We start from the raw sequence: 12784 nt of genomic DNA on the forward strand, positions 1-12784 counted from the left end.
TATCAAATTGTTTGTGGTTCTTTATTTTGTTTGAAATGTAAACTTGAAACTTCTTTTAATAGTGTAAGGGAAAAAACATAGGATTTCCATTTGAAATGATAAGTGATTGATGTTCCATATAGAGTTGAACATATTTGTGGCATTTTCTCTTCAATGAAAAGCTTTTTTGTATCATCAAAAATATCATATATACCTCACAACAAAAAAAACATACTTGCCATTTATAAAATAGCACAAAAAGGAACAACAAAATTTTAGACCCAAAAACTTGCTAAAAAGTAAAGCCTTCAGACTCCAAATAGAAAATAATTTTTATCCTTTCATTGATCAAAAGAAAAGTAAATAGCATGAGGTTAAGTTTTTGCAGTTATAGTTAAGTACTCCAATAACTAAGCTACTGTGCTTTCATTGAGCAACAGAACCTTTAGAGACAAATCAACAATCTAATTCCTTAGTACAAGTAGCTAAACTAGAGCTTTAATAGATTCACTAAACAAATCAATCTGTAAACGTGGCAATTATTTTACAAACAATTGGGACCTGTGGGGAAGCAAATAAACAATCTTTGCATTGTCAAAATAACTCCTTTTAACTCCCCCACTGATCACAAAACAATAGAAGTGGTACACTGAAAATACTAGTGAAACTAAACTTCCAAGTTCTATTTAACTTCCTCACATCATGAAGGAATAAATGAGCTTTTGTAATGGTGATCATTTTGCCAACAATGGTGAAGCACTGTGCTTGCGACTCACTCCAAGACATCGGATGGCCACAGGCGTCTCCACATAGATTTCTCTTCATTTCTCTGAAGTTTTCGGATTCCTCCATAAAATCCATCAGCCTCATTTCCTTCCTCGCGATGATCTTTCCTATCAATGTTTGTTGTCCTCCACCGTGATCCAGGAGTATACTGATTGAACTCTAGCACTACAGTATCTACAGGCACCACGTTTAGGTTTAGAAACCATGACAACACTACAATGAAACAGCTTTGGACTTGCAAAGTGAAAAGAATTACATTGCCTATGTATTGTTTCATAATATCAAAGACATATAGCATTAGATTTCAAGTAGTCAGTTGATTTTTCCTTTGAACAGTTCTATATCGGCTAGAGTATGTGTTATTGCTTCTTGGTACTCCATTCCCCTGACCACTTCTTCCTTTACAATTTTAGGAAGATTTAGACATTTGAAACCTTACATCATGATTAGATTGAACTGGATATAGATGATTCATATAGTCGAATTAAAAATGAAGAATAGTTTATTGATTGTGATTGATTAGATGAAGGCTTGAGGGCTTAACCATTTTTAGGGAGATCTTTTCAACAATCTCAGTATAACTATTGCAGCTCCACAAGTAAGGATTATAGGCTGAGAAATTTACAAGTCTCTTTCGGCTTGCTTTATCATTAAATATGCTCCATTGAAACAGCACTTATGACCATGTTGGAAGAAAAGATGACAAAATGACTAGGACTTGTCTTGAGGACTGATTGTGTGGCATAAAAGACGAGCCCACAATGCTTAGTGATGGGAGTCCAAAAGGGGCCTTTACTCAAGAAAAGGTCTACTTTGTGATAATGATAAATTGACAATTTTGTCAAAAAGATTTTAAAGTTCTAAGCACTTAAACTACACATAAGTAATAGGTCATACTAGAGTTAAAATTCACAGCTAAGATGTCTTCTCCTCCTACAGACGTGTGTGTGAAAATCTTGAATGCACAACTAGACAAGGATTTTTTTTTTTTTTTAATGACTATGAAGTCGAAGTCTGCCACCCACAAGACTCCTAATGCTCATTACGGGATCATACCGCTACCCATAAACGAGGTAACTCTGCACAACTAGACAAGCTCAAGCTTTCTGTAGGTCCACCTTTTCTTTAGATGGTTAATAACAATAATAGCAATCTAAGAAGAATATGTGTATTGTAGTTGTTGTATTCATTAATCTGGACCACATATGAGACCTGTGATCTTGATTCTGATGTGCACGCAACGGAAGTGATGTTTATGTTTCTTGGATTTTGGCCCGTTTAAGGTGGCAATCAACAGATAGATAACTGGTAAGTAAAGCTATGGCTGGATTCTCCAATTTTGACTTAGTGTAAAAATATATGGCTAAAAAACATGCTAGCTATAGATGTGAAAGGGGAAATAACTCACCACTATCATGACAGCGGCAGTAATATTCATTTCCATCACATGTTTCCGAGTGGCCTACAACACCATACCACCAGCCTGCAAAGTATGCCACAAAAATTCAAAGATTGCAAAACCAAAGATAGATTTGTTCATATCCTCAACTACCCAAACTCAATCGAAGTTCGTTACGTTTCCTAGAAGGAAATTGACAGTGGACTCAAATCAAATAATAGCAAGTCAAGTTTCTATCAAACAAGTAAGACTGCCCACCTTCCATATATTTAACTGTTCATAGCACACCCAACATGTAAGGTTGAAAATATATTCCAAAGTTCATCAATAGTGAAAATTTTCCACTAGGTCCATCAAAAAGTTGTGGTCAATCAAGGCAGGCTTAACAGTTGAACAAATTTTGGGAGATCAAGAAAAACAAGGACCTTTTGAAGAAACAAAGAAGATTCCAACAAGTTGGAGTAGTCCTCTTTCCTGTTTGTAACACATCATCCACAACTAAAGAATCTTAGAGTATTACCTAACTTCACCAAGTAGCATAGGAAGGAAGAGAATAGGTGGCAAAGAGAAAGGCGGAAAAGACGATAGTTTGATAAATATACAGTCAGAACTCAGACCTCTCTATAACAACCATCCTCTATAACAACATTTCACTATAACAACCATGTTTTATGTTATGTTATATTACATGTTCTCTATAACAACCAAAAAGTATTGGAACAAACGATGTTGTTATAGAGTGATTTGACTGAATACACTTCTTCAGAACTAATGAACATGGAAAAATGTTGGAGGAACAAACCATAAGGAAATTCTTTGTTTCTTCTCCATTGAATCTCAATGTGATCACCAGGGAATAATTCAGTCAAGCAATCAGAGATATAAAGATCATGTGGAGAAGTATCAAGAGGGGGAGCTCTTAATCTATCCCATGTAACACCTGTCTCTATTGCAATTGCCCTCCTTCCATGTGGAGGATATCTGCAAACAAATTACAGATACAAACTAACTTCACAGAATTCATCGATACATAATACAAGAAGAAAACATTTCTTGACCCTTTTAATTTCATATGTAGAATGATTTCATGCCTCCAAACTTACACTGAAGAAACATTAAGAATCAAGGTTTATGAATACATATTTCCAATTACCTGGCCTGAAAAGTGTCAGTTCTTGGATCATAGCTAAGCTCAGCATCATAGCAAGATAGCATAAAGCCAACATGCCCATTCTGCAATTAGAAACAGAGAAATTAATCTTAGTGATCACATTTCACAAAAAGTTATTCAAGCTGAAGATTTGAAATCAAGAAATTTGATCATACCTCGCGATTATAGACTTGAGCAGGGAACCAAAACTTGCCAGATTCAAGAGCAAGATACCAAGACATGACTGAATCAACAGGTGTTGAATGCTTTTTCTTGAAACTATTGCTAGAATTGGATCTAACTAATGAAATAGGCCAAAACTGAGAGAGGTAAGTCATTAAACCTCTTTGTTTAGCCTGATTAAAGAAACTTGAATCATTTCTTGATGCAATATGCCACTGCCACTCTCTATAAGCAGCAGGACCAATAACTCTACCCCATTTTTCTTTCATATGCCTTTCCCAAAGATAATCACTTGTACATTTCTCCCTTAAGGAATTACAAACACTAGCCATACTACAAAGTCCCTCAGGTGGTAGTTTTTCAAGAATGCATTCTAAAGCCAATTCAGGTAAATCTAAAACAGACATTTCTGAATTTGCCTCAACATTTTCTACTCTGGAGGTAAAACTTTTCCTCCTAAGTGACATCATTTTTGAGGTAATAAAAGGTTGTAAAAATCCTTTCTTGAAAGGGTTCAAAATCAATAAATCTTTCCAAAACCAGAATGATAACAATCTAACCTCAGAACTCCATAAAGGAAGTGGCTTTAAGGAAAGAGACTTATAAAGGAAAGTTATGAAGGTAAAACAAGTTATCAAAAAGAAAAGCATTTGAAAATAAAAGGTTTGATTCAACTTAAGGATAAATCATGTGGGGAAAAGATCAAAAAGTTAGGTGACCAATTATGGACTTGCTTTACTATTTCTTCTCATGTAACTATTATATATAATTATACCCTCCTTAAAAAGGAGATAAAAGTTGATCCCCACCAATCCCCTTAACAAAATACAGGTTTTATACTTCTATTGGTTTGACAAAGCCCACAAAAACAAACTGTGGGCCTTGTTTTTGTTTTTGACTAAAAACAAAACTTAAACTAAAACTCTGTTACTCTATACACACACCCTTTACCCTTATAAGTGTGATCACATAAATTCCCACATCAAGAATCCTCTATTTATGTACAAACATAAGGTTGTTCTCAAATTCCCACATCAAGAATCAAGTAAAGAATGGATTTTTTTTTTTCTTTCTTTTTTGAATGCCAAAAAAAATGGAATTAAAACAGATCTGATATGGGTCTCTGACACCTGAAAAAATCCCCTCTAATGATGAAAAAAGAGGAGATGAGTCCAGATACAAAGACCCCTTTTATCCAAAATATACCAACTTTTTTGTGTACAAATTTATGGGGAACAAACAAACAAAGGTCACCAATAGCTCTTTCTTGAAAAAATCAAAGATGGTATTTTGAAAACCAAAAGTAGGTGCTTATATTTAATTAAAGAACAAGAGAAAAAGAGAAAAAATGGAGATGGATGAAGAAGAAAAGAAAGGAAGTAATATTAGACAAGTGGGGTTGTCCCTTTTTTAATCACCCACCTAGATTCTTGTTCATCACAAAAAAAAAAAAAAAAAAATTATGGCTCTCTACGCTTTTTTTTTTTTTTTCCCTCTCTCTATATTTTCTTGGCACTTAGGGACAAGAAATGGGTAATTTGCAACAGTTGGGGCCAACAAGTAAGGGAAAAAAACAAAGACAGATGAAATGTGTGGTTCATGGATTGGTTAGCTTTGTTTGATCATTTTGTGGATTTTAATGCAAAAGTTTTTGGCTCACCGCCCACAACCCACACCCTTATTGGTTGCCACTGATTTCCACGCACAAGTGGGAGCAAATAGCGGCTACATCAGTAAATGGAACTGTTTGGGACTATTATGTGCTATTCATGATAATGCCACTCTCCGTTTCAATTTATGTGAATCTATTTGATGAACACGAAATTTAAGAAGAAAGAGAAGATTTTTAAATTTATGGTATTAAATGAGTCACATATTCATTGTGATAGTAAATTATTTTGAAATATAGAAATAAGTCATTCTTTTTTGCACAAATTAATAAAAAAATATGTTCACATAAATTGAAACGGATGAAATATGTGTTATTCTAGCTAGGATATTGTACCATAATAATAATAATAATAATAATAATTGAATTTTGTAGCTCATCTACAGCTACAACAAGTTGGTCTTATTTTCCTGATTCCATCAAAGCCAATCATGAATTTTGTTTCCTTTTTAGGTTATTTGCCAATGCAAGCAATCATATAGTTGGATTCAAAAACAGAAAAAAACAGCTTAGCTAGTAGCTACTATATCCGCCCTACCTACTTTCCACTTTATCTTTATCTTGTAGCAAGTCTCAATAAAATGTGAATGCTAAAAATCGAACAATCATCAACGAGGGAACTAACAGCATAAGGGTAAAACAATATAAGCTAAATTCGTAGACGATCCATTTAAGTTGACCACAACGCTCAAATAGATATTTTTGTTTGATATAGGTGTGTCTCGCGGACACCTAGATCTAGCATACCTAACGCGTGAGGAGCAATCAACGGATGACGTGTCAAATGTACAAATTAACGAATGACCAGTAATTTTTAAAAAATAAAGAATAGTATTTTTTTTAATTATACTTTTTTTAAAAAAAAAATTGTAACTTCTTTTAATAGAAAAACTCTCCCCTCCAACCCCCACTCTCTTCCCAAATTTGCTTTTATTCCTTACACGTGTATTTTACACGCATCAGTTTTCAAATGTTTTCGACCTTAACAACAAATTAGAAACTTAGTTAGCGTTAGTTGCTTGTCGTATGGTTAACCAAAAGTTGTAGCTATTCTTTTAGCACTAAAAGTTATAGCTATTTATATAGTAACCTATAGTTTATCAACTCTAACTATAACTATCGGATTCTCAATTCTGATTCTTTCATAAATAGGAGATACAAGTGATAAGTTTTAATTTGATGATTTATGTCCTTCAAAAATTGGATTATCTTATTTTCATGGGTCAAATTTAGGCGTGTGGCAAAGTAGATGAATCAAACTTTGTTAAATTTTTGTTTAGATCCTATTAAAATTGTCTTGAGGTGGAAACTTTCAAGATCCTTTATTGTTGAATGAAAATTTTAGAAGAAGGAGCATGAGGAAGATGGTAAAAACGTGGGCCCATAATTTATTTTTATTTTAAAAAAAAAGAATTAAACCAGAATTTAAAAGGTTTTATGCGCTCAAAACTAGTGAAAGAAAGATGTTTTGCCATGTCAGCTTGAGGGATCTCCGAGTCGCCTATGTCAAGTGAAAATGTCTATCTAATCATTAATAAAATTAAGGTATCTATCTAGTCATTGTGAACAATCTATCTTTTTATGTTGTTAGCTCCTTCTTGTTCTTGATGATTGTTAGATTTTTAGCATTCACATTTTATTGGGTAAAATAAGAAAATATTTGCTTAGATGACCTGATTGAAAGCGAGAGAAGGAAAAAAAAAAAAAAAGAGGAAAATGAGAGAAATTCCCTGAGAGCAAGATTTACACATGCTCAAGGACATTTTATAAGTAAACTAGAAAGTCAAAAGGAAACTAACTATTCAATCCATCAAAATTTCGTACTCTCCAGTCAAACGAACTAAAAATAATCAAAGTCAACCTCTTCCTATGGAGAAAAACAGAAGCAAAGGAAATCATCTTCTCGAATTTCCATTTGTTTAGTACTAAAATCAAATGGAAATCTGATCTAATTCATATTTTTCTTTTGGTAAATATAATGGCCCTGGTGAATAAGATGAATTCAAGGTTGTTATAATGTAACATGATTAAGTGGTTTGGGGCAATAACCTTATAAAATTATATCAACATAGTGTGCTACGTAAAACTTATATATAGTGTAGTGTGTATGACAAATTGAAAGAACTGAGATTTATCTTATGATTTTCAACGTTTAATACTTCATCTGCCCCATCACATCACGTGACACAATTACTATTGGAGAGTCAAACGAATTTTAGTACTTTGACCTTAATATAATAATACATTTTAATATTTTTAATTATTTTGACTTATAATTTTTATATAATTTCTAGATATATACATTTTATTTTAAAAAATTCAAAAAAATCATGTTCAGATTCACACAAAAAATTAAGTACTTTAACTCTCGTATTAAGAATCATGTCACATAAATGAACAAGTGGGAGTACTTGATATGTTCTCTTGGTAAACTTTTTAAGCACTACGCTTAAATGTTATATCCCATTTGTCAGGAGAAAGTCATTAAGCATGTTATCACTTGTTTGCAGTAGGCATTATGAATTATTAGCAGATCTTGTATTTTATGAATTAAGTAGTAACAAGAACCTAGTGTAGACACATGACACCAATTTAACAGTTTGCAAAATAATTAGAAAATATTCATGTTAAAATTGCAATTATTTGGGCCTGCTGTTGCCAGCCTAAATCTTAGGAAGCAACAGGAAAGATCTTACTAACCTCTTAGATCTATATTCATTCGTGTGAATACAATTATTCTTGATTTATTTTAATGAATATAATTTATTGGTGATCTATCAGTTTCTTATCCCACCAACCATATCTTATATCTCAATAATTATTTGTCATGCAACTCCAGTTAGCTTTGCATCTGAAACGACCTAACGTGTTAGTTTTTCACAACACGCTTAATTATTCAAAAACTTAAAAAGCGTGGGCGTGAAGTGAAACGTTTTATCTAACATTAGGGTAAGGTATAAGCTCGGAAGTATGGTGGTAAGCTCTATGAAAATTTAATGTTTAATAATTTATAAAATAATAAAATAAATATATAAATAAATTAAAAGCTAAAATTACATTATAGTTGTAGAAAATCAAGAAAAATATAAAATTGGTTGGAAAATCTATGTATATAGACATGGTAACAGCACGAACATTACGAAAAAAAAATATTTTTTTTCTTACTTGTAAAAGTGAAAAATATAAAGATATGTTACAGCTATAACATGACTATGATGAAACATACTTAGAGTTGTAAAAATATTTTTTTTATTTCTAATAATTCAAAATATAAAAATGACAATATATAAAGTTATTATTTGAAAATATAAAATTAGAAAGCAAATCACAAATACTCATTCTAATACAAATCGACCTAACATTTTATGGAATAGAGTCTCCAGAACAATATCTAAACTAAAGTCATACAAAAGATCAAAAATAGAAAACGATCCTGAAAAGAATAAAGTAAAGAGTACAAATTATTTTGTGAAGAAAATGAAGCATAAAGAAGGAAACTGCACGCGTAGAATTAAGCAGAGCAAGCATTGGAGGACAAAGCTCTTGATTCGTAATTTGCACTTTGCAGATAAAAGATCAAAGAATATTCGTTACTCAGTACACGCTAAAGAAAAAGGATTATGAAATTAAGGTAAGCCATTAGAATATGCCTTTGACTTTAGTTTTTTAGTTTGAGAATTCAGATGAGTTAATTTTTGAATATTAAGTATTAAAAAGGATTTATTAAGCAATTTTGGTTTCAGTATAGTAAAGTTATTCAGGCTTACGTCCAAATGAATGCTCACCAAAGTGAATGCTAAAAAAATTAGTACTCATGCCCCACGATACTTACAACTCATGCCTCGATGTATTTTTAGTACGCTTCGCCTCGGGGCTCGCCCGAGACTCGTCTAGAAAATGCCTTTTAAAACACTAATTTTACTTAAGCATTTCACACACACACACACACACACATATATATAGTAGATTATAGAGAATACTAAAGATATATCTAATTATGTTAGTAACAAGGTTAATACATACATGCTTGTAGATTGTTGTTTACACGGAAAATCGGTACAGTTGAATTTGTGTTCGTGGTCAAGGGCACGTGGAACAATATGACCGAAGTAGTGAGAAAAATAACAATAGAACGTAATATAAACGAAATGTAATTGAAAATAAGAAATTAGAGTATTGAAAATAAGGAATTAGAGTAGCCTGAGCCTTGGAGAAACCTTTGAGCTAGAGTCTCCGGCCAAGCGAACAATCAGAACTTTGCTTAATTGAACAAGAGCAAATAGGAACTAAGAGCAAAATAAAAGCAAGGTATTTCTTGTATATATTTTTAGATACCTTACAATAGAATGAGTACCTCTATTTATACTAGAGCTATGGGCATAATTTCCATGAATCGTGCCCCCTTAATTACCAATATTAATGTTGCAATAAAAGGTAATAAAGGGTGTTAAAGCCTAATAAAAGCAGGAGGAAACTTGAGGTCTCCTGTAACGTTTCTGTAACGGTCACATCTTAAATGACGTTTGCTTGGTGAATTGGCATGCTTCTCCGGGCCTCTTGTAGTTTCTGCCTCCGGAAGCGGGTTACCAAATTACTTATCCGGGGCTTCGTATGATTTCCTAGAGCCCCTCGCTTGCTGACTCAAATCTGACTTGTCACCATCGCCACGTGTCATCTTTTAATACATCCACTTAGTGTCTATGGATTTTTCCCTATACAGATAGTCCCCCCCCCCCCCCCCACTTTCTAGTTACTCGCTGAGATGTGACCGGGAAGTGAAAGATTTTTCTCTTCTTGCCGGAAAGTCATGTAGTCACCCTCGCGAATGCCTCATTAAAAACCTTGCCGGAAAAACCCAATTGGGACAAAAACCTAGCGAAGGGAAAAAGAGTGCAGTACTTAGAGATTCATATGATAATTCCGCCACTGGTTCTTCTACCATCAATGGCCAGTTGGTCTTTGAAAAAGTACCACCATCATAGAAAGTTTGATCTCGGGTTTTTAGTGTTCACCCGGAATTTTTAATCTTTGAGTCTTGACTCTTAGGTTTTTAGTTGTACCCAAAACTTTGAAACTTGATTCTTGGGTTTTAAGTTTTCCCCAGAGCTTTTAATTTTAGAATTTTGTTTCTAAGGTTTGTAGTTATACCCGAAACTGTTTAGTCTTAGAGTTTTTGACTTTAGAGTTTTTAGTTATACCCGAAACTTTTATAACCTCACAGCCTTGGAAGCCGGGGATGTTAATGACCAGGAATTTAAATCTTCTGGTTCTAGTAAAGTCCGAAAGTATAACATGTCTGGTTGACTTTACGATCGGGAAATAAAGCATCCGGCTTTTAGCCGTTTAACTGGATGGCTTTATAAGAGAGGGCCCTTATGTTTCGGTGCTTATGAAGAGGAAGTCTCCTGTTCATTTGGAAACAATTGTTCAGATTCGTAATCCTTATTTTCTTTTAAGCGTTAGTAAATTTAAGAATGATTTCATTTCATTCGGATGTATACGGGAATGTTTAGAAGGTGCAAGTTTTGCTTCATTCCATTCCTTGAACGTACACAAGTGTTATTAATTTTGCGCATACGACAGTTTATAGGAAATGAACAAAAATACATTGCCATAGAATTATGGCCGGACTGACATCTATTGGGCCTAGCCGGTTCCTGATTCTGGTTCCTTCTATTTTTCCGGGGCTGATCTAGCAGTCCCCAGTTCTTTTCTTTATTCCGGAGCCAGCTCGAGCTGTCTTCGGTATCTTCTACGGACATGATGCCTACAATGTTTTTTTTGTCACTATTCCGGAACCATCTTCAGATGCTTTCGGTACTTATTGTTGCGTTTCCGCTGCTTTGATGCGACAGTCCCCAATGTCCGTAGACATTACCATTCTTCACCTAAGTTGTTTTCCGGTGACTCGCTCCGGAAACGCTCCTGCCTTCTGTCGGTCCGTGATCCTGATGGGTATGGTTCAAAAAGGCTTCTGGAATGCCTCCGATCAAAGTTTAGGTGACCTTGATTCCGAGCCGCAGAAGATGTCTCTATATTAACATGATCATCTTCTACACGAATCTTCGATGTATACCGATTGTGAACATCTTCCTATGTTGTTTCCTGGAACTCTAGCAAATTTTCTTTAAGTTTTCGTGGAGCATCCGAACTCAGAGGGTTGAGACCCATAGTGAAAGCCTCAGCTGCCCATTCATCCGGAACTGCGGGCAACAACATCCTTTCCTTTTGGAACTGGACGACAAAGTCACGGAGCAACTCGGTCTCCCCTTGCGATATGCGGAAGATGTCTGTCTTTCGCGTTCGCACCTTCTCTAGCATGTACTTTAATAAACATATATACGAGCATAGCAAAAGAATCAATAGCGTGTTCGGGCAAAAGATATTACCAAGTTAAAGCCCTTTTAGCTAATGTCTCACCGAATTTCTTGATCAAGACGGATTCGATCTCATCCGGTTTCAGGTCATTTCCCTTGACAGCCATGGTGTAGGCCATTATGTACTCTTGCGGATCTGTCGTCCCATCATACTTGGGGATGTCTGGCATCTTAAATCTCTTCGGGATCAAATCCGGGGCAGCTGCTGGTTTGTAAGCTAACTGAATGTACTTTTTTGCATCCGGGCCCTCAAGGACCGGCGGAGCCCCCGGGATTTGATCCATACAGGCTTGCAACTCCTTTGCGTTTTTTTCGCTTCCTTAGCGCTTACGTTCATCTTATCAGTTATGTCTTTCATAAATTGCAAGACTTGTGCGCGGAAAGGATCATCTAGGATGGATTCGCTCCCGGATGCATCTTCATTCCCAACAGTTCTTCCCTCCGTTTGGTCTCCACTAGTTGTATTGTTTCCAACAGTGGTGTCGGGGGAGTCCCCCTGGGTCTTCTGACTCCGGCGTTTAGATTGCCAGAAAATGCTGAGATAGTTTTCCTCATGAATTTCATCTCCTCCATCATTGACCGATGCTGCTTCCTCACGATCTGCATTGCTTCTTGGGGTGTTTCGTCAGTAGGCATTATTTCCTCCGCAACCCGTTGATTTAGACCATTTTCTGGGGCAGTTGCTCCATCATTGTTTCTGAAAGTAATATGAGTTTCGTCATATCTAAAATATATGTTCTAACGGAAAAGAGTTAAGAGAATTAGTATAAGAAAGTGGGTCACAATGATACCACAATAGTCCTGGCCCCACGATGGGCGCCAAACTGTTTACACGAAAAATCGGTACAGTTGAATTTGTGTTCGTGATCAAGGACACGTGGATCAATATGATCGAAATAGTGAGAAAAATAACATTAGAACGTAACATGAACGAAATGTAATTGAAAATAAGGAATTAGAGTAGCCTGAGCCTTGGAGAAGCCTTTGAGCTAGAGTCTCCGGGCAAGCGAACAATCAGAACTTTGCTTAATTGAACAAGAGCAATTAGAAACTAAGAGCAAAATAAGAGCAAGGTATTTCTTGTATATATTTTCAGATGCCTTACAATAGAATGAGTACCTCAATTTATACTAGAGTTATGGGGCACAAATTCCATGAATCGTGCCCCCTTAATTACCAATATTGGGTAATAAAACCTGGAGGAAACTTGAGGTCTTCTGTAACGTTTCTGTAACGGTCAC

The 12784-nt window shown here is 35.0% G+C and overlaps 1 protein-coding gene across 2 annotated transcripts; it reads right to left on the bottom strand.

Moving 5' to 3' along the window:
* Positions 1-378: 378 nt before the first annotated feature.
* Positions 379-5130, bottom strand: LOC132065809 (F-box protein At2g32560-like). 2 transcript variants are annotated; one of them, XM_059459355.1, is made up of 6 exons: positions 3491-5130; positions 3318-3397; positions 2967-3145; positions 2174-2248; positions 1978-2070; positions 379-939 (listed from the first exon to the last, which is right to left on the bottom strand). In XM_059459355.1, the coding sequence occupies exons 1-6, from the start codon at positions 4145-4147 to the stop codon at positions 752-754; spliced, it is 1272 nt and encodes a 423-aa protein (XP_059315338.1). In that variant the 5' UTR covers positions 4148-5130; the 3' UTR covers positions 379-751. The 2 variants fall into 2 exon arrangements, with proteins under 2 accessions (XP_059315338.1, XP_059315339.1); XM_059459356.1 differs by lacking the exon at positions 1978-2070 and having other exon boundaries at positions 3491-5118.
* Between the last annotated feature and the right edge of the window lie 7654 nt (positions 5131-12784).

The sequence above is a fragment of the Lycium ferocissimum genome, chromosome 7 (genome assembly GCF_029784015.1).
Source record: "Lycium ferocissimum isolate CSIRO_LF1 chromosome 7, AGI_CSIRO_Lferr_CH_V1, whole genome shotgun sequence".
Lineage (NCBI taxonomy): Eukaryota > Viridiplantae > Streptophyta > Magnoliopsida > Solanales > Solanaceae > Lycium > Lycium ferocissimum.